Source organism: Ceratotherium simum, unplaced genomic scaffold, assembly GCF_057802395.1.
Source record: "Ceratotherium simum simum isolate JZ-2026a unplaced genomic scaffold, ASM5780239v1 HiC_scaffold_44, whole genome shotgun sequence".
NCBI lineage: Eukaryota > Metazoa > Chordata > Mammalia > Perissodactyla > Rhinocerotidae > Ceratotherium > Ceratotherium simum.
The window spans coordinates 1,204,149-1,227,307 of NW_028261260.1; the positions used below are offsets into that span (position 1 = coordinate 1,204,149).

General features: G+C 45.1%; 1 protein-coding gene across 16 annotated transcripts in view; it reads right to left on the reverse strand.

Annotated features, from left to right (window-relative positions):
• The window catches only part of LOC101401339 (ral-GDS-related protein-like), a 93,588-nt gene that overhangs the window by 58,833 nt on the left and 11,596 nt on the right, over positions 1 to 23,159 (reverse strand). For 4 of the 16 annotated variants that reach the window (XM_087428244.1, XM_087428246.1, XM_087428249.1 and 1 more), the window contains 3 exons: positions 8,599 to 8,748; positions 8,283 to 8,330; positions 7,912 to 8,033 (listed from right to left, as the gene is read on the reverse strand). The exons of 4 other annotated variants lie outside the window; for them this stretch is intronic. In XM_087428244.1, the coding sequence (XP_087284370.1) occupies positions 7,912 to 7,915 (4 nt within the window). In that variant the 5' untranslated portion in view covers positions 7,916 to 8,033; positions 8,283 to 8,330; positions 8,599 to 8,748. Of the gene's footprint in view, positions 1 to 605; positions 839 to 7,911; positions 8,034 to 8,238; positions 8,255 to 8,282; positions 8,331 to 8,598; positions 8,749 to 22,032; positions 22,571 to 23,159 lie in introns of those variants that run through there. 8 more of the 16 variants (XM_087428243.1, XM_087428251.1, XM_087428245.1 and 5 more) reach the window with 6 other exon arrangements.

Here is a 23,159-nt window from a genome sequence, read left to right on the forward strand (position 1 = left end):
CCCAAGCTCCAGACAGTGGCTCAACTCGGCTCATCCCAAGGGGGCATCTTTCACCACCCTGATCCCGCCTCTGGTCCCACTCCACATTCTGATGCACATTCCCCCGTGGCAGCTACAACCACAGGCCTTGTCTGTCTCCCTTGTAGTGAAGTACACATCAGGTGACTAATAAGTCCTGAGGCTGTTGAACCTCCTGAGCAGCCGGTTGGGCCACCAGTGACCTGGCTGCACACAGTGAGCCACCCCCCGCACAGATGGGTCAGGCCCTATCCAGCTTTCCATCTCTTCTACCTCATGGAGTTGGCACAGCCACTCTGTGCAACAGATCCTCTTAATATCCACCTCTATGGTCTGCAGGTGGACAGCAAAGGCTTGGGGGTTCAGAAAGTTGCCCAGGTCGTATTGTTGGTAAGGGGTGGAGCCTGGATTTGGGCCCAGATCGTAGGAGTCCGGGTCAGGTCTGGGGCAACGATGGCAGAGGGAAGGCCTGCCCCACCCCGCCCTGAAGCCCAGCTGCTCACCGCATCCATCATGATCAACTGCTCCACCACCAGCTTAGGAGGGAAGGCCGTGAGGTTAGGCTTCTTCTCACGCTCCTTAAGGGCCACAGGTGGAGATGAACTTCCCACTAGAAATGATGGTCCAGGTGACTCCAGCTCAGCAGCTCCCACTCCTGCTGGAGCCCATGTTGGCCCTTGCTCCAGCTCCAACACTGCTGGTGGAGGGGACACTGGCTCCAGTGCTAGAGGGGGTGGTGTCAACGGAGCTGGAGCCAGCTCTACCTCCACCACTGCCCACTGCTCTGCTTCTGCTGCTGGCTGGAGCTCTGCAGCTGACGCTGGAGCGGGATAAAGAGAAAGGTTCACCCACATAGCTGACTTTCCATGTGTCCTTCTAAACACAGGAAAGATCCCACTCCCTTCCAGGAATACCCAGCCTGCAGTCCCCCTTACCCTCTGGCTCTGCCTCAGTGGCCTCCAGAAGCTCACACTGGGCAAGGAAAGAGGGTCATGGCAGCTCAGCTACAAACCAGGCAAGGTGACATTCATGTACATCCCCTTTAGCTTGAAAAAGGGACAGCCCCAGTCTGGTTCCACCCTAGTTCTAGTCCAACCCCGTCATCTCAAGCTTCTGAGTGTGGAGACCCTCTGCTCCTGCTCTCATCTCAGAGCAGCACTGGAAAGTGTGGGTGGCCTCATGTACCTGCCCCTTGTCTAGTGAGTTGGTGGAGTTGAAACCATTGGGCAGCTACTCGACAACCTCCTGAGTGGAGTTCTGCAAAGACTGCCTGGGAGCTGGGCCAGAAGGAATAAGGGGCTGCCTGCACACTGCCACTGGGGCCAACCGCCAAGAGAAAGTCTGCTCCTCAGTTCATGCACAGAGGGGCATCCCTGCAAAGAACTGTGGTCAGGGAGGGAAGGAGATGAATCCTCTAGTGCTTGGTAACATATGATTAGAGGAGCTCACCTTCTCATGCTGCCAGGCATGGCCTGGGGTATGAACATGACAGACTCACCAGGTTTCCGACACCTAACAACCAGCTCCTGCTCAGGAATGACCCGCCCCTCATGCTCTGCCTTCTCCCCTCCTCACAGACACATGCGCACTTGCGCTCGCACGCGCGCACACACACACACACAAAGAGGGGCAAGGGGTGTGGGGCTGATCAGGTGGGATCACAGCTGTGCCCTGGCCTGCACTAGCCTTTCCTGTGCTGCCCCGTGTTACCTTTCACTGCCTCCTGCCAGATGCCCAGAGGCATCGGGGATGAGGGCTGAGCCAATGTCGGAAACTACCAAAAATATTCTTTCTGGGCTTTTTTGAGCCCAGATCCTCCAAAAGTTGGGAAACAACAGCAAAACATCTTTGCCTGTTGACTTTCTCCAATCAAGTGATCTAGGTGGAGGGCTGTAGGTGCCTGGTTACGAGAGTTATAAGATCTGTTGAGGTCTATGACCAAAGAAGTGAGGTCATTTTCAAGATTCCATTACCTGGGCCCCTTCCCTCAATCAGACTTGCCCAGAGCTGCTCCTGCCCCCGGGCTGCTCACCCTCCTCCCCATGTCATCTCCTGAACTGTACACAATGGGCCCACACAGCGCCAGCCACAGCTCCCTGGAAACCTAACTAGGGACCTAGCTTTGAGGAGACAAAGATGAATGCAGACCTCCTTTTCCTTACCAGTTCTTCATCCTCGGATAGTCCCTGTCCCTCTCAGGTCCTCCCCAGTCTCCAAACCTGCACCATGGGGATCAGGCTAGAATCTACTTCCTAGGGACGTCACCCGGTGTATATGAGATAATATCTATTACCCCTGTGGGCTGGTGTCACGTGTACCTAAGGCACAAACTTAGAGATGGAAGAATAACAAGGAGGGGTGGGATGTAGTACAGAACACCACTCAAAACAGGCCTGGGCTCCGGGAATGTGATATTGAGACAGTCACTTCCAACTTGGCCTCATTTTCAGGTCAGCATCATGAGGGTGTTGCAACTAATGGAAATTCAGATATTGCCATCCTGTGGCATAAAACCATTCAATTGTTTCCTGTTTTATGGAGAATGAGACCCAAGTGCCTCATCTTGGCCTATGAGGTGGGCAGCGTCCACAGTGGTACCCAGTAAGCCCCACCCACGTTATACACATCCCCATGGAACCACAAAGTGGTTAGTAACTGGCTTCTGAACATAATAAGAGCCAAAGTGATGGGATGTCTTGTCTAAATTTTAAGTAAAAAAGTCTCTCACTTCCTCTTACTCCCTCTCTCATATTTCATCTCTCTCTCTCTCTCTCTCTCTGTCGAATCCCTGGAACTGAAGAATCAAATACCGGTGTATTGGTGCTGCCCATTGTGGAGGCCCATTGAGGAGAGAAGCACGGGAGTGCCCAGGCCAACAGACGGAAAGGAACTCAGGCTCTCAGTCCAAACTGAACCGTGAAGGCTGAAGGTGAACCTGGGGGTCAGTCCTCTCCCAGTCAAGCCTCAGTTGAGGCCACAGCCCCAACCTGTTAAACTCACTGAGGCAGAGGCACCAAGCTAAAACATGCCTGATTGCTGATCCACACAAATTGTGAGATAGTCAACATTTGTAGTTTTGAAATGCAAGGTTAGGGGCAATGAAGTCAGAGAGGGAAAGGTAACTGACACAGCCTACCAGGCCCTGGCCCTACCTTCCACCCCAGCTCCTGTTCTCTCCTCCCAGCCTCCCTCCAGCCACACTGGCCACCTTTCTAACCTCCTCTGGCCAAACTCACTTCTGCCTGTGAGACTCAGGACCAGTGGTGCCATCTCCCTGACACACTGCTCCCAGAGTCGTGCAGGTCTGGCTCCCTCTTGTCATTCTGGTCCCAGCAAATGTCACCCCAGTGAGGCCTTTCAGACCCTACTACACAGTGACACCCAGCCCTCCCTCACAGCCTCCTGCTGTGTTTCTCTACAGCACTTGCTCTTTTCTTTCTCATGTCTTTGTTTTTGTCCCTTTCCCCTCTAGATTGTGAGCTCCTGGCAGGCAAGGACCACTTGGTCATTTTCATGCTGCACTTCGGCCCACCAGGGCACCCGGCACAGGGTGAGTGCTCAGTGCACAGCTGCTGAATGAGTACATGGGAAGCTCTTGCACCCCTCCCCTGCTTATGACCAACTTTGATTGTGGAGATGAACACTAGTAATAGGAGGTACAAGTTGTTTCTGAGGCAGGGGGACAGCCAGAAAGACCTCTGCTTGACTCTTCGCTGCTCCAGGTGCTCAAGAAAAGTTCAGCTGACACTGTGTAAATTCCAGGTTTACAGTAGAATGACTTGATATATATATATTATGTAATGGTTACCAAAATAAGTTTAGTTAACATCAATCACCAAACAGAAATAAAAGTTTTTTTCCTGATGATGATAAGTTTTAGGATCTACTCTCTTAGCAACTTTCAAATATACCACACAGCAGTGTTAACTTACACAGTGTTGTATATCAAGTATATCTCAATACAACTGAAAAAAAAGTAAAAACAAAAACTCACTGGCCACCACTGACACAAGAGGCTGCCCACCCCCTGGTGGCCAGCACTAGCACTGCAGCCCTTGCCAAAACTCCACCAAACAGAAAGGAACTTTTCTTCAGGTGTCCTCAAGGCAGAGGCTCTCCAGGGTCCCAGGGGTAAAGGAGCAGGACCTGTCGGCTTCGAGGGAGTGGGAGGAATCTCGGGAGCCTACCTTTCCCCCCATCTTGCTGTCCTGCACCAGGTGTCCTCTTCACTCCTAAGGCATCCTAACAGCTGACAATGATTCCCCCTACCTCCAGATGAGGACCCCAAGGGTCCAACAAGGACTAGTCTTCTCCCTGGACTCTGGACTTGGTGTCCAGTGCTCTGGCATCTTCTTCCTTATCCTCAGTTCTCATTCACCCAGGCCCCCAAGTCTCCTCAGTTCTAAAGGATCTCCAGGGGCTGGAAAGCATTTGCTCAGGGTTTCAGAGCACAGTACATCATCAACAGAGAACCCAGTCCAATGGACACGTTGCGAGCACATGGAACACTTGGAGTCACCCGCTGGATGCACTCCACTTTAGACAGGAGGATCCTCACTGAGGTCTTCTCGCCTGTTCCCAACGCCTACAAAAGGGGAGGATGGGCTCATCACAGTTCTGGGTGCCCACAGAGGTGGACTGCAGGACCCAAGTCCTGTGTTCCCCAGGCTGGGCCAGGGATGGGTCTGGAACAGGTAGAAACCTAGGAACCTTAGGGATTCCTCTGCCCATCTGTGGGCCCCTGGGCACGTATCTAGGAGAACGGAAGCTATGGCCCCGTGGGAGAGCTGCCTGCAACCTCTCTCCCTCCTGCCTCTTGTCACTTCCCCGGTGTCGGCTCTTTCTTGACTGCACCTCCATGGTCCCCACATGAGAAGTCAGTGAGAATGTGTGTGCCTGTGCACATGCGATGATGAGGGGAAAATGACCCCATATGGAGAGGGGTGGGCAGCAATCCCCTAGGATCTTAATGCCTCTCATTGCCAAAGGAAACCTGAGGGAAGGGGTGGAGCCTTGGCCAAGGAAGCTGGAGCTCTCTCTAGTCTTCAGGACTCTGACCACCCCCTGTGGTCTGGGCCAGTACCTGCCTCTTTCTAGGCCAGTTTCCCAACTGTACAGTGAGGGGTAAGATGTGCAACAGCACAAGCATGTGCTCGGCCAGGACAAGTCATCAGGCCCCATAGATACATTAAGTACGCTTTAAGTGTATTGAAGACATTAATATTGCTGTGCAATCATCACCATGATCCATCTTCAGAACTCTTCTCATCTTGCAAAACTGAAACTCTATACCCATTCATGAATAACCCCCCATTCCTCCTCCTCCCAGCCCCTGGCAAACACCATTCTACTTTCTGTCTCTCTGAATCTAGCGATTTCAGGAACCTCATAGAAGGGAAATCACACAAGGTTGTATTTTTGTGACTGGCTTATTTCATTTAGAGTAATATCATGAAGGTTCATCCACGGTGTGCCATATCTTAGAATTTCCTTCCTTTTTTAAGGATGAATAATATGCCATTGTATGTATATTCCACATTTTGCTTATCCATACAACCCTGGACAGAAACCATAACCGGGCCCAAAAGCAAGCCCAAAATAAAATGGGGCCCCAGCCAGATTTTTATCAACTGTCCCCTGGAGACTCTTTTCTCAAGCCACGTCTCATATGATGTTTACTAAGGATCTAATCTTGGGCCGTGAGTTGTTTTTCAGAAACTCCGTTTTTGCTCCTTGAGCAAGTTTCAACTGGTTTGAGCCAATGAGACCACAAGATGGCTGGCAAGACTCAAACCACGAGTGCACAAGTGACTGGAGAATGACCTGGGGGACCAAGAACTCCCCTGTCGATGATGTTAAGGACACCGCCTTTTGAACGGGGGATGTATGACAGAACATGAAAATCTTCTGCGCTTGCAGAAAATGCCTAGGACTGCCCCCAACCTTCCTGCACCTGCTGCTTTGCCCTTAAAAAGCCCTTTCAACAGCCCATCGGGGAGAAAGATTTAACCTTTGTCTCCTGTCTCCTTGATGGCCAACCACATAATAAAGCTTTTTCCCTTCTACAAGAGTGGGTATCCCATGTTTGGCTTAAGGGGTGCATTGGGCAGCGAGCCCTTCCTCGGTTACAATACTTGGGTGGCTTCCATGTTTTAGCTGTTGTGAATAATGATGCTATGAACATGGGTGCTGAAATATGTCTTTGAGAACATGCTTTCAACTGTTTTGGGCTGGGGTATATGCCCACAAGTGGAATTGCTGGATCCTATATAATTATATTTTTAATTTTTTTTAGGAATTGTTATACTGATTTTTACAGCAACAATATATTTTATATTCCTACCACAGTGCACAAGGGTTCCAACTTTTCCACATCTTGGCCAACACTTGTGTTACTCTTTTTCTTCTTTTTTTGATAGATGTCATCCTAATGAATGTGAGGTGGTCTCTCACTGTGTTTCTGCTTTGCATTTCCCTAATGATTACTGATGTTGGGCATCTTTTCATATGCTTATCGGTCACATGCAGATCTTCTTTGAGGAAATGTCTATTCAAGTACTTTGTTCATTTCTGATTTGGGTTGTTTGTTTTTTATTGTTGAGTTTAGGAGTTCCCTATTTATTCTGGATAGTAAGCCATTGTCAGATACATGGTTTGCAAATATGGTCTCCCATCCTGTGGGTTGTGCTTTTACTCTGTTGATAATATCTTTTGAGGCACAAAACATTTTAATATTCATGAAGTCCAGCATGTGTATCTTCTTATTTTATTGCCTGCTCCTTGGGTGTCACATCCATGAAATCATTGCCGAATCCTATTTTGTCAAGTTTTGTCTTATGTTTTTTTCTAAGGCTATTATAGTCTTACATTTAGGTCTTTGATCCACTGGGAATTAAGATTTGTATATAGTGTTAGATAAGGGTCCCAGTTGATTCTTTTGCATGTAGATATCCACTTTTTCCAGCACAAGTTGTTGAAAAGACTGTCTTTTCCCCATTGAATAATCTTCGCGCCCTTGTCAAACATCATTTGGCCATATGGGTGAGGGTTAATTTCTGGGCTCTCAATTCTGTTTCCATTGGTCAACATGTCTGTCTTTATGCCATGACAATGTTGTTTCGATATTGTAGATTTGTAGTAAGTTTTCAATCAGGAAAGAATGAGTCCTCCAACTTAGTACCTCCTTTCAAGATTGTTTTGGGTATCTGGACTTACTTGAGATTCCATAAGAATTTTTGGATGGGTTTTTTTCTATTTCAGGACAAAATGTCCTTGAGATTTTGATAAGGACTGCACTGCATTTGTTGATCTCTCTGGATAATGTTGACACCATCACAATAAGGAGTCTTCCAATCCATGGTGATGGGATGTCTTTCAGTTCTGGTAGCGCCGGGCGGTTGTTCAGGTTGACGAGTGCTCGAGGTAGTCATCCAGAAACCCACAGTTCCTCCTCACTGTGCCTTCACCATTTCCTTAGAACCCATTGACAGTCAAGAGAAGGCAAAATGCATGTAAAATGCACGTGGGAAGTTTTCAAGGACTGGGTGTGCATGGAGCACACATTTCTTCCGTTCCTCTCCATTACCAAGAAACACGGACTGAAGCAGCAGACTCTAACACATGGAGACTGCAGACTCAACCAGCAGACCCCAACAAATGGGGTCTGTGGACTAACCAAGGGCCAGGGACTTGGGTTCCTGGTAGAACCATCTGGCAGCTCAAGCTGACCTGCTAAGCCTTTGCCTGGCACTGCTGGCTAACCAAGGGCTAAGACTAATGCTCTCTTAGAGCATCCTGTCAGTCTAGACTGACTCATTGACCCTTGACTGGAAAGCCAGTTAGATCGGGAGCTCAACACAAAGACAGTGGATCTCAGATCCGAGAGGAACTTACCCATGGCCCTCGGAAACAGCGAAAAAGATGGAGAACTCAAAGGTTTTGCGGGTACCAATGCCTGTGTTTCTCATCTCCGAAGCCATCAGATGAGTCCTTTGAATCCCACTGCTGCCACCAAACTGTTACAAAACAAAATTTAACTGAGTAAATTTTAAACATCTTATTGGCTTTATTCAACAATTCATGAATCAGGCAGCATCCAGTCTAGCAGAGAGAAAGGAGCGCCAAGGAGCTGGACAACATGAAGGACTTTTATAGGCAGAAGGGAGCAGGAACAAGGAAGTTACACTAGACACAACAGCGGGTTGGTTACTGCAAGGTTACCTTCCTTTAGGGGATGGCAGGGCTCCATCAGGAAGATGACCTACCTGCTGCTCATCAGGCGATTCCCCACTGACTGGTTTAAGATTCCATTCCTGGGAGGGCCAAAAGTCTAATTAAGTCTCAGCTTGTTGACGTGGGGCTTAGCCTAAGCGGCTCCATTTGGGCCTGGTGTCTTGTTTTAAACACATGACTTCTGCTGGTCCCTGCTTTCCCCAGTTACCCCCCGGCTGTCCCTTCACTGACCATTGTTGGTCACACACCCACTGCACCTGCCTCCAGTCCTTCCCCCTCAACACCGTAATCTCACACACAGCTCCTCCCGACAGTATCATGACGTCTCCCACCACACGTCCCCTATACCTTCCACACTGCCAGCCAGATGCTTCACAAACACCACCACCATTTATGTCCAATGGGCTGAGAGGGCTGCCCGTGCACTGGGAATCAGGAGTCGCAGGGTCTGTCACTTGGCCTCCAATCACCTATTGTACCCCAGCTGAAGTGCTTACCCTGCGGAGAGACTCAGTTGTAGCCAACTCCATGGAACAACATCATCTTTGCCCCAGGCTTCCTTCAAAATGCTCCACCCACTTTCTGCCCCAACTGCTCCTTGAGGGGTCATTTTGGGGTAGCCTTCGAGGCCACCTTGGTGATTTTGTGCCCAGGCACAAACATCCCTCAGCCGACAAACACTTTAACCATACCCCCTGAAATCATATAGCACAGGTAACCAGTCAATGGATGCAAATTACTGGTTTTACCTCCAAGACCGCTAATGAATATTTTACACCAGGAGCATCCACTTTTGGGTTTTACTGTGGGCTGATATCACAAGGCTCTCACCCAGTGAGCTACTCTCTTCCCCAGCCCTCTGAGCAGCTTTCTCCAGGCTATATTCTGCAATGCATCATTGTCTCTCTCTGCCTGCTTCTCTCAGGTCGCAGGAAACTTCCCCTGAGTTTCCTGCCCTGACTGGCTACCACCAACCCATATAGACACTGTCAGTCCTATAGCACTGGGTGTTCAGTTCTACTAGGACTGACTGACTGGACTGGGCACAGGTGCGGTGGCCCTACCCACACAAAATCAGGTAACTGAGGCAACCAAGAAGTATCGACAACCTTAACCCAACATGGACAACAACTCCGTAAGACCCTATCCTAGCCCTTGTACAACAGTCTCATGAGTCTGTTGCCTAAATGGTTTTAGAAAACGGCCTGGCCCTAGAGTGTCTATACCAGGTAAGGAAGGAGGGGTTTGTGCCTTTCCTGGAACCACTTGCTGAATGTACATCAACACACAAGTCCAAACCTACCACCACCAGATGGCCCAAGAGATTAAAATATTGCATAATATTACCCAAATCTTGAACAGATACCCAAGGCCCCTGAGATCACTGACCTACTTTCATGGCTGGTCTCTCCAAGTTGGGGACAATGGAAATGGACTGGATTTTAGACTGTTGCTTGTACAATCATAGGACTTGTTTCTATAGCCCTCATCGGATGTTTACTCTCTTGGCTACAAGATGCCCTACCCCTAATAACTCCATTAATTACCCTTATTAAATATCCCAACCAACTTAAAATTAACTAAATTAAAATTAATCAATACGCTGATTAATGTAAAAGCTTTAAAATTTTTATCGAGGAAAATCTGCTTAACACAGAATACACCGTTGAGAGCATTTTAAAGTATACAGTTCAGTGGCTTTTAGTACAATGATTATGTCATGTGGCTATCACCACTATCTAATTCCAGAACATTTTCAACACCCCCAAACAAACCCATACTCATTCGCACTATTTTCTCCTAACCCAAGCCCATGGAAACAACTCATCTGTTTTCTCCCCCTATGGATTTGCCTATTCTGGACAGTGCATTCAAATGGCATCATGCTATCTGTGGCCTTTGTGGATGGCTTCAGTGAGCACACGTTTCAAGGTTCATCCATGGCTGAGCATGTAGCAGTACCTTATTCCTTTCTATGGCTCTATACTATCCTATATTATGAATAGGCCACATTTGGTTTATGCAGTCATAACTGGATAGAAATTTGGGTTTGTTTCACCTTTGGACCATTGTGAATAATGTTGCTTTGAATGTCCATGGACAAGTTTTTCTTTGAACATATGTTTCCAATGCTCTTTTGGACATACCTACCATGTGACTCTCCAGGTTAATGGTAATTCTAGGTTTAAGATTTTAAAAAATGCCAAGCTGTTTTCTGCCGTGGCTGCATCATTTTACTTTCCCACCAGTAATGTTATGTGGGTTTCCCTTTCTCCACATCTTTATCAACACTTGTTATTTCCCATTATGTTGAGTATAGCCTTCATTTTGAGTGTGAAATAGTATCACACTATCCTTTGAATTTGCATTTTCCTAATAATTTATGATACTAAGCATCTACCTAGTGCTTATTGGCCATCTGTGTATCTCCTGGAGACATGTCTATTCCAGTTGGTTACCCATTTTCATTGGCTTCTTTGTTTCTTATAATTGAGTTCTAAGAGATCTTTATATAGTCTCAATATTAGAGCCTTCTCAGTTACATAACTTGCAAATAGAGAACACATCAGTACCCCACTTTTAACAATGGATAGAATATCCAGACAGAAAATCAGGAAACAGCAGACATGAAAACATTAATGAACCTATCAGACATACACAGAACATTTTACTGAACAGCAACAAAATGCACTCTCTTCTCAAGGGCACACGGACTATTTTCCAGAACAGATCAAGTGTTAGGTCACAAAACAAGTCTTAACAAAATTAAGAAGACTGAAACCATACCGAGTATCTTTTCCAAATACAATGGCATGAAACTAGAAGTCAATAACAGAAGGAAAACTGGAATATTCATAATACATGGAAATTCAACAACAAACTCTTAAACAGCCACTGGATTAAAGAAGAAAACAAAAGGGACATTAGAAAATAGCTCCTTGGGCCGGCTCCGTGGCTTAGCGGTTAAGTGCGCGCGCTCTGATGCTGGCGGCCGGGGTTCGGATCCCGGGCACGCCCCAAGGCACCACTTGTCCGTCCAACCCGAGGCCGAGTCCCACGTACAGCAACTAGAAGGATGTAAACCTATGACATACAACTATCTACTGGGGCTTTGGGGGGAAAAAAATGAATAAATAAAATCTTAAAAAAAAAAAAAATAGCTCCAGACATACAAAAAGAAAAAATAAAAACACCAAATCTTATAGGATGCAGCAAAAGTAGTACTAAGAGGAAAGTTTGTAGTGATAAACTTGTACATTATAAGAGAAGAAGGATGTCAAAGAAACAACCTGACTTACAACACACAGCATTAGAAAAAGAAAAAATGAAACCCAAAGTTAGCAGAAGGATGGAAGTCACCAAGAGGAGAGTGGGAAAAAAAGAAAGACAGTATGAAATATCAATAAAAGTAAGAGTTGATTTTTTGAAAAAATAAAATTGACAAACCCTTAGATACAATATCTAGGGAAAAAAAGAGAGATGACTCAAATAAAGTAAATCAGAAATGAAAGAGGAGGCATTACAACTGATGCTTCAGAAAGAAAAAGATCAGAAGAGACTATTCTGAACTACTGTACACTCACAAATTGGGTAACCTAGACAAAATAGATAAATTCCTAGAAACAACCTATGAAGGCTAAATCATGGAGAAACAGAAATCTTGAACAGACCAGTAACAAACAAGCAGACTGAATCAGTAATCAAACACCTCCCAACGAGAGGAGTGTAAAGTGAATGCCTGACTTCACCACAGACCCCTGAGCCAGCCTGCCCCAGCACCAGGCTGACTCCTGTAGACCTAGCTGGCTCCCTGTAGGCTTCTGCAAATCCAGGCCCCTGGCTCACCCTGGAGCATGCCAGCTCTGGCAGCCCCAAGCAGCATCCCTGACACCAGGCTCCCACCAGGCTCCTGGGAACCCAGGCCCCCATCTCAGCCTAGGGGCTGCCATCTTCAGCAGCCCAAGGTGGTTCCTGTGACCTCAAGTGGTGTCCTTGGCACCAGGCTCCTGGTGGGCTCTGGTGAATCCAGACCCTGGCTCACCCAAGTTCCTGCCTACACCAGGCAGCCACAGGCAGCACCCACAGCCAGAGGCAGCTTCCGCAACAGGGCACACAGTGGGCTCCCACAAACCCAGGACCCCAGGTCACTGCAGCACTTACCGGCTCCAGCAACCCCAGGTAAATTCCATGGCATCAGGCTCCCTCGGGGCTACTGGGAACTCAGGCCCATGGCTCACCACACCACCTGCCAGTTCCAGCAGCTGTAGACATCTCTCATGGAACCAGGCTCCTGGCAGGCTCCCACAAAACCAGGCCCCCCGCTCACCCAGGTGCTTGCTGACTCAGGCAGCCCTAGGCAGCTCCCATGGCACCAGGCACCAGCAGGCTCCCATGAACCCAGGCTTCCATCTTGACCCAGCACCTGCTGGCTCCTGCAGCCTCAGGCAGCTCCTGTGGCCCCAGGCCCCCAGCAGGCTCCCAGGAATCCAGACTTCTGGCCTACCCCAGCACAAGCTGTCTCTCATGGCGCCAGGGTCCTGGCAGGCTCCCGTGAACCAAGGCTCTTAGCTCATCCCAGCACTGGCCAACTCCCATGGCCCTGGATGACTCCTGTGGCTGCAGGCTCTCAATCAGGACCTGCCAAACCAGGCGCCAGTGGAGCTACTCATGAACTCAGGGTCCCAGCTGTGCCCAGGGCCAGACACAATACTGTGGACCCAAGCTCTCCACTCACCCCAGTACCAGGCTGCCCAAGGACTCCAGCAGCAAGCCTGCCCCTGGACACCACCAGATGGCCTACCCAGGACCCCTAGATGGGCTGACTGTGAAGGCTTTGGTTTGCTAAAGCCAGTCTGTAAAGAGTGGAAGAGGTGCCTACTTCTTCAAATTTGCAGACACCAATGGAGGCCACAAGGATCATGAATACTCAAAGACCCATGACACCACCAAAGAAAAAGAATAAAACTCCAATGACCGACCAAGAAATGGAGATATAGGAACTATGTGACAAAGGCTTCAGAACAACCCTCTTTGAGAAATTCATAAAACTATAAGGAAACACAGATAGACTACTAAATGAAATAAGGAAACAGTGCATGAGCAAGTGAGAAGTTCAACATAGAAACAGAAATTTTTAAGGAAAAACAAACAGAAATTCTAGAGTTGAAGAACACAATGACTGAACTGAAAAATTCAATAGCAAGCTTCGAAATCAGATTCAACCATGTACAAGAAATAATTAGTGAACTAGAAGATGTGTCATTTGAAATCATCCAGTCAAAGAAGCAAAAAGTAAAAAAGGAATGGATGGGAACGGGGAAAGGCAGTGTGAATTACGGGATACCGTGAAAAGAAACAGATAAGCATTATTAAAGTACCAGAGGAGAAGACAGGGAGAAAGGAAAAGAAAGTTTACTTAAAAAAATAGCAGCTGGGCCGGCCCCAGGGCTTAGCGGTTAAATGCGTGTGCTCTGCTACTGGCGGCCCAGGTTCGGATCCCGGGTGCGCATCGACACACCATTTGTCCGGCCATGCTGAGGCCGCGTCCCACATACAGCAACTAGAAGGATGTGCAACTATGACATGCAACTATCTACTGGGACATTGGGGAAAAAAAGGAGGAGGATTGGCAATAGATGTTAGCTCAGAGCCAGTCTTCCTCAGCAAAAAAAGAGTAGGATTAGCCCGGATGTTAGCTCAGGGCTGATCTTCCTCACAAAAAAAAAAAAAAAAAAAGATCTAAAAAAAAAAAAAGAAAATAGCAGCTGACATCTTCCCAAATCTGGGGAGAGATTTAGACATCCAAGGTCCTGAAGTCGATCTGTCACCCTAAAATTTCAAACTAAAACTTTCTTCTCCAAGACACATTATAACAAAACTATCTAAACTCAAAAAAAGGGTCAAACAACATGATCAAGTTCAACATGATGCAAATCAATGAATGTGACACACCGCATTAATAGAATGAAAGATAAAAATCATAAAATAATCTCAGTCGATGCAGAAAAAGCAGTTTGACAAAATTCAACACCCCTTCATGATAAAAACTCTCAATCAAGGGTTACAGAAGGAACATAATAAAAGGTTTACATGACAAACCCACAGCTAACATCATATTGAACAGTGAAAGGATGAAAGCTTTCTTGCGAAGACAAAGAACAAGACAAGGGAGCCCAGTCTCAACACCACTCTTCAACATACTGCTGCAAGTCTCACCCAGAGACATTTGGCCAGAGAAAGAAATATAATGCATCCAAATTGGAAAGGGAGAAACAAAGTGGTCTCTGTTTGCAGATGATATGATTTTATATAGAGAAATACCTAAGGACTCTCCCCCAAACTGTTAGGACTAATAAACAAATTCACTCAAGCTGCAGGAGACAAAATCAACATATAGAAATCTGTTGCCTTTCTGTACACTAACAATGAACTATTTAAAAAAGATATAAAGAAAAAAATCCTATTTACAATAGCATCAAAAACAGTAAAATACTCATAAATAAATTTAACCAAGAAGGTGAAAGGTCTACACACTGATAACTATAAGACATTGATGAAAGAAACCAAAGACACAAAGAAATGAAAAGATATCTTATGTTCGTGGATCAGAAGAATTAATACTGTTAAAATGTCCATGCTACCCAATGCCATCTCAAGATTCAATGCAATTCCTATTAAAATTCCCATGGCATTTTTCACAGAAATAGGACAAACAATGCTAACATTCATATGGATCCACAAAAGACCTCAAATAACCAATGCAACGCTGAGAAAGAAAAAGCTGAAGGCATCACAATTCCATTTCAAACTTTATTACAAATCTATAGTAATAAAAACGGTATGATACAGGTATAAAAAGAGACACATAGACCAATAGAACAGAATCAAGGGCCCAGAAATAAAACCACACACATACAGTTTGCTAACAATTGACGAGTCGGCTAAGAAGACTCCATGGGGAATGGATAGTTTCTACAATAAATGGTGTTGGGAAAACTGGATAACCACATGCAGACAAATGAAATTGGATCCCTATTTTACACCACTCTAAAAATGATACCAAACTGAATAAAAGACTTAAATGTAAGACAGCAAATATGAAACAACTAGAAGAAAATATAGAGAAAAAACCCCATGAAACCGGTCTTGACAATGATTTTTTTGGATGTAACATCAAAAGTGCAAGCAACAAATGCAAAACTTAACAAGTGGGATGACATCAATCTAAAAAGCTTCTGCACAGCAAAAGAAACAATCGGCAAACTAAAGGGGTTAATATCCACAATATATAAGAAACTCTTACAACTCAAAAGCAAAGAAACCAACGAAACAATATGAAAATGGTCAAAGACCTGAATAGATACTTTTCCAAAGAAGACATAAAACTGGTCAACAGGTACATGAGAAGATGCTCGTAATCACTCATCATCAGGGAAATGAAATCAAAACTACAATGAGATATCACCTCACACCTGCTAGAATGGTTATTCTCAAAGAGACAATACACAACAAGTGTTGGCGAGGCTGTGTAGAAAAGAGAACCCTGTGCACTTTTGGTATGAATGTAAATTGCTACAGTCACTATGGAAAAAATATGGAATTTTCTCAAAAAAATAAAAACAGAAATACTACATAAATGAGCAATTCCACTTCTGGTTGTATATCCAAAGGAATTGAAATCACTATTCTGAAGAGATATCTGCACCCCCATGTTCATTTCAGCATTATTCACAAACTGAGGACATAGAAACAATCCATGTGTCCATCAATGGATAAACAGATAAAGAAAATGTGAGATATATCTATATATACACGAAATATATAATGGAACATTATTTAGCCACGCGAGAGAATGAAATCCTGCATTTTGCGACAACATAGATGGACCTTGAGGCATTATGCTAAGCAATATAAGTCAGACAGAGAAAGATAAATACTATATGTTCTCACACATATGTGAAATCTAAAAAAGCCCAACTCAAAGGAATAGAGACTCGGGGCCGCCCGGTGGCGCAGCGGTTAACTGCACGCGCTCTGCTGCGGCGGCCCGGGGTTTGCAGGTTCGGATCCCGGGCATGCACCGACGCACCGCTTGTTAAGGCATGCTGTGGCGGCGTCCCATATAAAGTAGAGGAAGATGGGCACGGATGTTAGCCCAGGGCCAGTCTTCCTCAAGAAAAAAGGGGAGGATTGGCATCGGATGTTAGCTCAGGGCTAGTCCTCCTCACAAAAAAAAAAAAAAAAAGGAATAGAGACTAGAATGGTGTTTGCCAGGGCCTCGCGGGTGGGGAAAATGGGGAGATGTGAGTCAAAGTGCACAAATTTCTAACTGTGAAATGAATAAGTTCTGGGGATCTAATGTATAGCATGATGACCATAATTAACAAGACTATATTATATACTCAAGAGTTGTTAAGAGAGTAGATCTTAAAAGTAATGACTAGACGGGGGCCAGCCCCGTCGCCTGGCGGGTAAGTGCATGTGCTCCGCTACTGGCAGCCCGGGTTCTGATCCCAGGCGCGCACCGACGCACCGCTAGTCTGGCCATGCTGAGGCGGCGTCCCACATACAGCAACTAGAGGGATGTGCAACTATGATGTACAACTATCTACTGGGGCTTTGGGGAGAAAAGGGGAAAAAAAAAACCAAAAAAAACAAAAAGTGATGACTAGAAGAAAGAAGTTAATTATGGGAGGGAATGGAGGTGCTAACTCACCATACTGTGGTAATCCTTTCACAAATCATCATCTTGAACATGAAAACTTACATATGTTATATGTCACTAATATTTCAAGAAATCTAAAAAAAAAATCTCTCAACAAAGTACAACCCAGGACCAGATGACTGCACTGGTGAATTCTACCAAACATATAAAGAAGTATTAAAAACAAGCCTTCTTACGCTCTGTCAAATGTTGAAAAAGAGGGAACACTTCCAAACTCATTTTACGATGCCAGCATTACCCTGATACCAACACTAGACAAGGACACTAAAAGAAAATAAAATTACAGACCATTACACCCGATGAATATAGATGCAAAAATCCTCAACAAAGTACTAGCAAACTGAATGGAACAGCGTATTAAAAGAATTATACACTACGACCAAGTGAAATTTATTCCTGGTATACAACGGGAGTTCAACATACAAAAATCGATCAGTGTAATATGCCACATCAATAAAATGAAGGGGAAAAAAACATGACCATCTCAATGGATGCAGAAAAACCATTTGACATAATTCAACACCCTTTCATGATAAAACACTCAACAAACTAGAATAGGAGGAAAGTGCCTCACCATAATAAAAGCCATATATGAAAAACACACAGCAAACATAATACTCAATGACGGAAGGCTGAAAGCTTTTCCTCTAAGATCAGGAACAAGGCAAGGATGCCCACTTTCACCATTTCTATTCAACACAGTACTGAAAGTTCAAGCCAGAACCATGAGGCAATAAAAATAAATAAATAAAAGGCTTCCAAATTGGAAAGAAAAAAGTAAAATGGTCTCTGTTGGAAGACGATATCATCTCATATGTAGAAAACACGAAAGACTCCACAAAAAAGCCGTTTGACCTAACACGAATTCAGGAAAGTAGCAGGATACAAAGTCAACACAAAAATCAGTTGCATTTCTATACACGAACCATGAGCTCTCTGAAAAGGAAATTACAAAAACAATTCATTTATAATAGTATCAGAAAGAATAACATGCTTAGGAATTAACTTAACCAAGGAGGTGAAAGGCTTACACCATAGAAACTACAAAACATTTCAGAAAGAAATTAAAGAAGACATACATAAATGGACACATATCCCATGTTCATGGATTGGAAGGCTTACTATTGGTAAAGTGTCAATATTACCCAAAGCAATCTACAGATTCAATGTAATCCCTATCCAAATCCTAATGATGTTTTTTGCAGAAATAGAAAAACCCATCCTAAAATTCACATGGAATCTCAAGGGACTCATAATAGCCAAAACAATCCTGAAAAAGAACAAAACTGGAGGACTCACACTTCCTGATTTCAAAACTTACTACAAAGCTACAGTAATCAACAGTATGGTATTGGCATAAAGACAGACATAGAGACCAATGGCATAGAATAGGGAGCCGAGAAACAAAGCCTCACATATACGGTCAAGTGATTTTTCACAAGGGTGCCAAGACCACGCAACAGAGAAAGGTTTCTTTTCAACAAATGGTGCTGGGAAAACTGGATATCCGCATGCAAAAGATTGAAGCTGGACCCCATCCAACACCATATACAAAAATTAACTGAAAATGGATGAAGGACATAAATGTAAGACCTCAAACACGAAAACTCTTAGAAGAAGACATAGGACAAAATCTTCACGACACCGGACTTGGCAATGATTTCTTGGATATGACACCAAAGGCACAGGTAACGAAAGAAAAACAATGGACAAATTGGACTCCATGAAAATTTTATAAGTTGGTACATCAAGAGGCACTGTCCACAGAGTAAAAAGGCAACCCAAGAGAGGGAGAAAATATTTGCAAATCATGTTTCTGACAAGAGACTGATATCCAGAATATACAGAGAAGTCCTAAAACTAAACAACTGAAAAACAAGCCAATTCAAATATGGGCAAAGGACTTGAAGAGACATTTCTCCAAAGAAGACTTACAAATGGCATATAAGCACATGAAAAGATGCTCAACACCACTAATTATTAGGGAAATGAAAATCAAAACCACAATGAGACACCACCTCACACCCACTAAGATGAGTGCTATGGAAAAGACAGAAAACAACAAGTGTTGGCCAGGGTGCGGCAAAATTGGAACCCTGGTACACTGTTGACAGGAACGTAAAATGGTGCAGCCGCTATGGAAAACAATATGGATGTTCCTCAAAAAATTGAACATAGAATTATCACGTGATCCAGCAATTCCACTTCTGGAGATACATCCAAAAGATCTGAAAGCAGAGCCTTGAAGAGATATTTGTACATCCATGTTCATAGCAGTATTGTTCACAATAGAAAACGTGGAAGCAACCCAAGTGTCCACTGACGCATGAATGGATACACAAAATGTAGTATATCCACACAATGGAATATTATTCAGCCTTAAAAAGGAAGCAAATTCTGCAATATCCCACACATGGATTAACCTTGGGGACATTATGCTAACAGAAATAAGCCAGTCACAAAAAGACAAATACTGTATGATTCCACTTACACGAGGAACTGAGAGTAGTCAAAATCATAAGAGATGCAAAGTGGAATGGTGGCTGCCAAGGGCTGGGGGGAGGGGAGAAGGGAGAGTTATTGTTTAATAGGTATAGAGTTTCAGATTTATAAGAGTTATGGGGATGAATGGTGGTGATGACTGTACAATAGTGTAAATGTATTTAACGCCACTGAAGTGTACGCTTAAAAATGGTTAAGATGGCACACTTTTTTGTTATGTATATTTTAACTCAATATACAAAAAGGGAAAAAAAAAAAGAAATGAGCTATTAAGCCACAAAAAGACATAGTGGACCCTTAAATACATATTGATAAGTGAAAGAAGCCAACCTGAAAAGGCTATATACTCTGTTCCATAGTTTTCATGTATTCCAATTACACGACATTCTAGAAAAGGCAAAAGTATGGAAACACTATAAAGATCAGTGTTGCCAGGAGTTGGGAGGCAAGGGACGAAGAGGTAGAGCACAGGGACTTTTAGGGCAATCCAACTCTTCTGTAGGATACTGTCGTGGTGGACACATGAGATTATGCATTTGTCAAAATCCAAGTACATGACAGCGAGACAGCGAACCTTAACGTAAACTACGGACTTGGTTATGAACACTGTAGCAGCATCAGCTCCTCACCTGTGAGCAATGAACCGCACTAACACAGGTGGTCATGCAAGATGTTAACAGTAGGGGAAACTGCGGGGGAGGAGGGAGAAATGCTCTGCACTATCTGCTGAATTTCTCTGTCCATCTAAAACTTTCCTAAAAAACAATCTATTAATTAAAAATTAATCAATGGAAAGTAGGGAGTGGGTAGAAATAGGGATGAAACAAGAATATCCGAATATTGACAAATGTTGAAGCTGGGTAATAGGGACATGGGGGGCTATCACACTTTTCTGTTTAATTTGTGAATGTTCAAGGTTTTCCACAATAAAACATTTTTAAAGCTCCAGATTAAATCTAGATTATATATACAAGGAATCAAAGAATGTGAAGAAAGCAGATATTTTTGAAGCAAGTATTCAAGGGGCACACTGAGGGAACGTGCAATCACACTGGATAGAGAGTGAACGTCCTGGTTCCACCAGGAAGGTTTGGAGCTCAGTGAGCAAGGCAGGCGACAGCACAGTCAGGGAAGTGACTGATAATGAACACGGAAAATGTTCGCCCTCACTGGTCACAGAAATGCCAACGATGGGCCCTGACAGAACTGCCCCAGGATTTACAACGTCGAGACACCCAGAGTTAGAGTGGGCTCAGGGACAGAGCACCACATCCTGTGAGAATGCCAATCAGCACCGGCTTTCTGGAGGGCAAACCCCCCGAACCCTGGAACCCGCAGGCCACTGGCCCGGCTGCTCTGTTGTACGGACTCTGTCCAAAAACAAAGGGATTGGGTAAAGATGATGGACTGAATAAACATATGTAGAGCCCCTTTGACATAAAATCCCTAAAAAATGACCCAAAGATTCCTTCATTGATGAACAAATTCATAATAGCCCTGGGAACCATCAAGAGAGCCGACATTTTGAGGAAGACATCAAAGAGAGACAACAGCTGGTGACCGGGGACCCCAGTGGGGGGCTCCGGGTGGGCCATGGAGACCCAGCCAGGGCGCCCTCTCTTCCTCCCCCTCTTCCCCCTGCCGCTCACCTAACACCTCCTGCATCGCCCCTCCACTCCCAGCCACTGCCCACCTCACGCTCCAGGAATACAGGAGCAGAGGCGCAGGGCGCCCTTTCCACCAGCACAGCTGTCCTCTTGCTCTCTGCGCCTCCCCAGGCGGCGGAGCCCAGCCCTGCACCTCCTCAGGGCCCAGCACGCTCCTCCCGGGCCCTCAGCCTCCTCCTCTCCATCCGGTCCTCCCTGCAGCACCTGCTAGCTCATCTCCACCTTACAAACAAACTCTCCCTTGGACCCATGCTCCCTTTTGGCTACTGTCCACTTGCCCGACTCCCCTTCATGGCGAAACCTCTTAAGTAAAGTGCCTCATCCCTACTGCCCTCCCATGGCTCCCCTTCCCCCACTCCAGACCCAGCTTCATTCCCACCCTCTCAAGGAGACTGAGGTCACCAGTGATCCCACGTGGCCGAGTCCAGCCATCTTCTCTCCATTCTGATCGGAGCTGTATCCCACCCAGCTGAGCACCCCTCCTTTCTGCAATACCCTTTTCCCCTCGTGGCTTCTGCAACCTCATGCTCCACCATTTCAGTCCCCTTTCCTGGACCCTCTTCAGCTACACCTCTGCAAACACTGCCTGCTCCTAGGCTGGGCCCGGGGCCCTTCCACAGCTGCAGTGTCTCCAGGAAACCTCATTCAATTCCACGTTTTTAAACATCTCTGACCTTATCCTCACTCTGAAGACACACCGATGCAACTTTAAGAGCTTAGGTGCTAGCTCCCCAGCATCGGCACCTAAGAAGTATCTCAGACTCGATTCCTCTCAAAATTTCACTGTCATATGAGTTCCAAAATAGCATCAAATATTTCCAAAACGGAGGAAAAATTTGCATACAATAAATAGTGGTGAACAAAGTAACCGATAAAACGTATACTTACATCCAATCACGGTTGCTTGATGGGGAAAATAAGAACACAGAACTGAGATCAGACAGTCTCAAGCTGGGGAGTGGAAGGTGAGGAGCTGAGAGTGTAGAACACAGGAACTGATCAACTCTAAGCATTTCCAGAAAGAAAGGCAGAAACTGTTGTTCCTAAAAGCTGAAAGACACCCACTAGAAGAATAGAAAAATCATGAGAAACCTAACAAATTAAAAATTAAATTAAATGGTAGACTCAACTTCCAATTTATCAATAATCACAATTGTGAATGGATGAAATTGCTCTATAAAAAGACGAAGGCTCTCAAGTTGAAATATAGTCATAAAATAAAGGGATATAATATGGTTGAAAATGAGGAGATAAAGAAATAAGACTTTAAACAAACAAAAAGGGGTTTTCTGTGTTGATAACTGTCAGGAACACTTATGCACCTAACAATATGGTCTTGAAACATAAAGCAAAACTGGACAAACAAGAAGACACAGGCACCTCCAGAATCACAGGGAAACCTACCTTACCTCTCTTAGAAATCCACAGGTCATGGGGCGGCCCCATGGCTTAGCGGTTAAGTGCGCGCGCTCCGCTGCTGGCAGCCCAGGTTCGGATCCCGGGCGCGCACCGACGCACCGCTTCTCCGGCCATGCTGAGGCCGTGTCCCACATGCAGCAACTAGAACGATGTGCAGCTATGACATACAACTATCTACTGGGGCTTTGGGGGAAAAATAAATAAATAAAATTAAAAAAAAAAAGGAAATCCACAGGTCAAGTGATACAGTAAGTTAGGAAACAGATCTGCTGACGAACACAAAAAAGCTAGATCTGGCCTCAGCCCGAGGGACAACAACGTAAGCAACTAGTGGAGAGGATGCATTCTCCTCAAACCACAATGAAACAATCACCACAATGGACTGTGTGCTAAGCCACAATAAAATCTCTAAATTGTCCACAAAGCAGAAATCTATAAGTGACCATATTACTGGACCTTCAAGCAATAAAAGTAAAAAATAATCACAAAATATTGGCTCCCCTCCCCCAACCTATCCACTTGAAAATCTGTCCACACTCTTCTAAATCTCTCAGGTTAAAGGGGGGATCCACGCAGACAGACAAACTCTTTAGAAA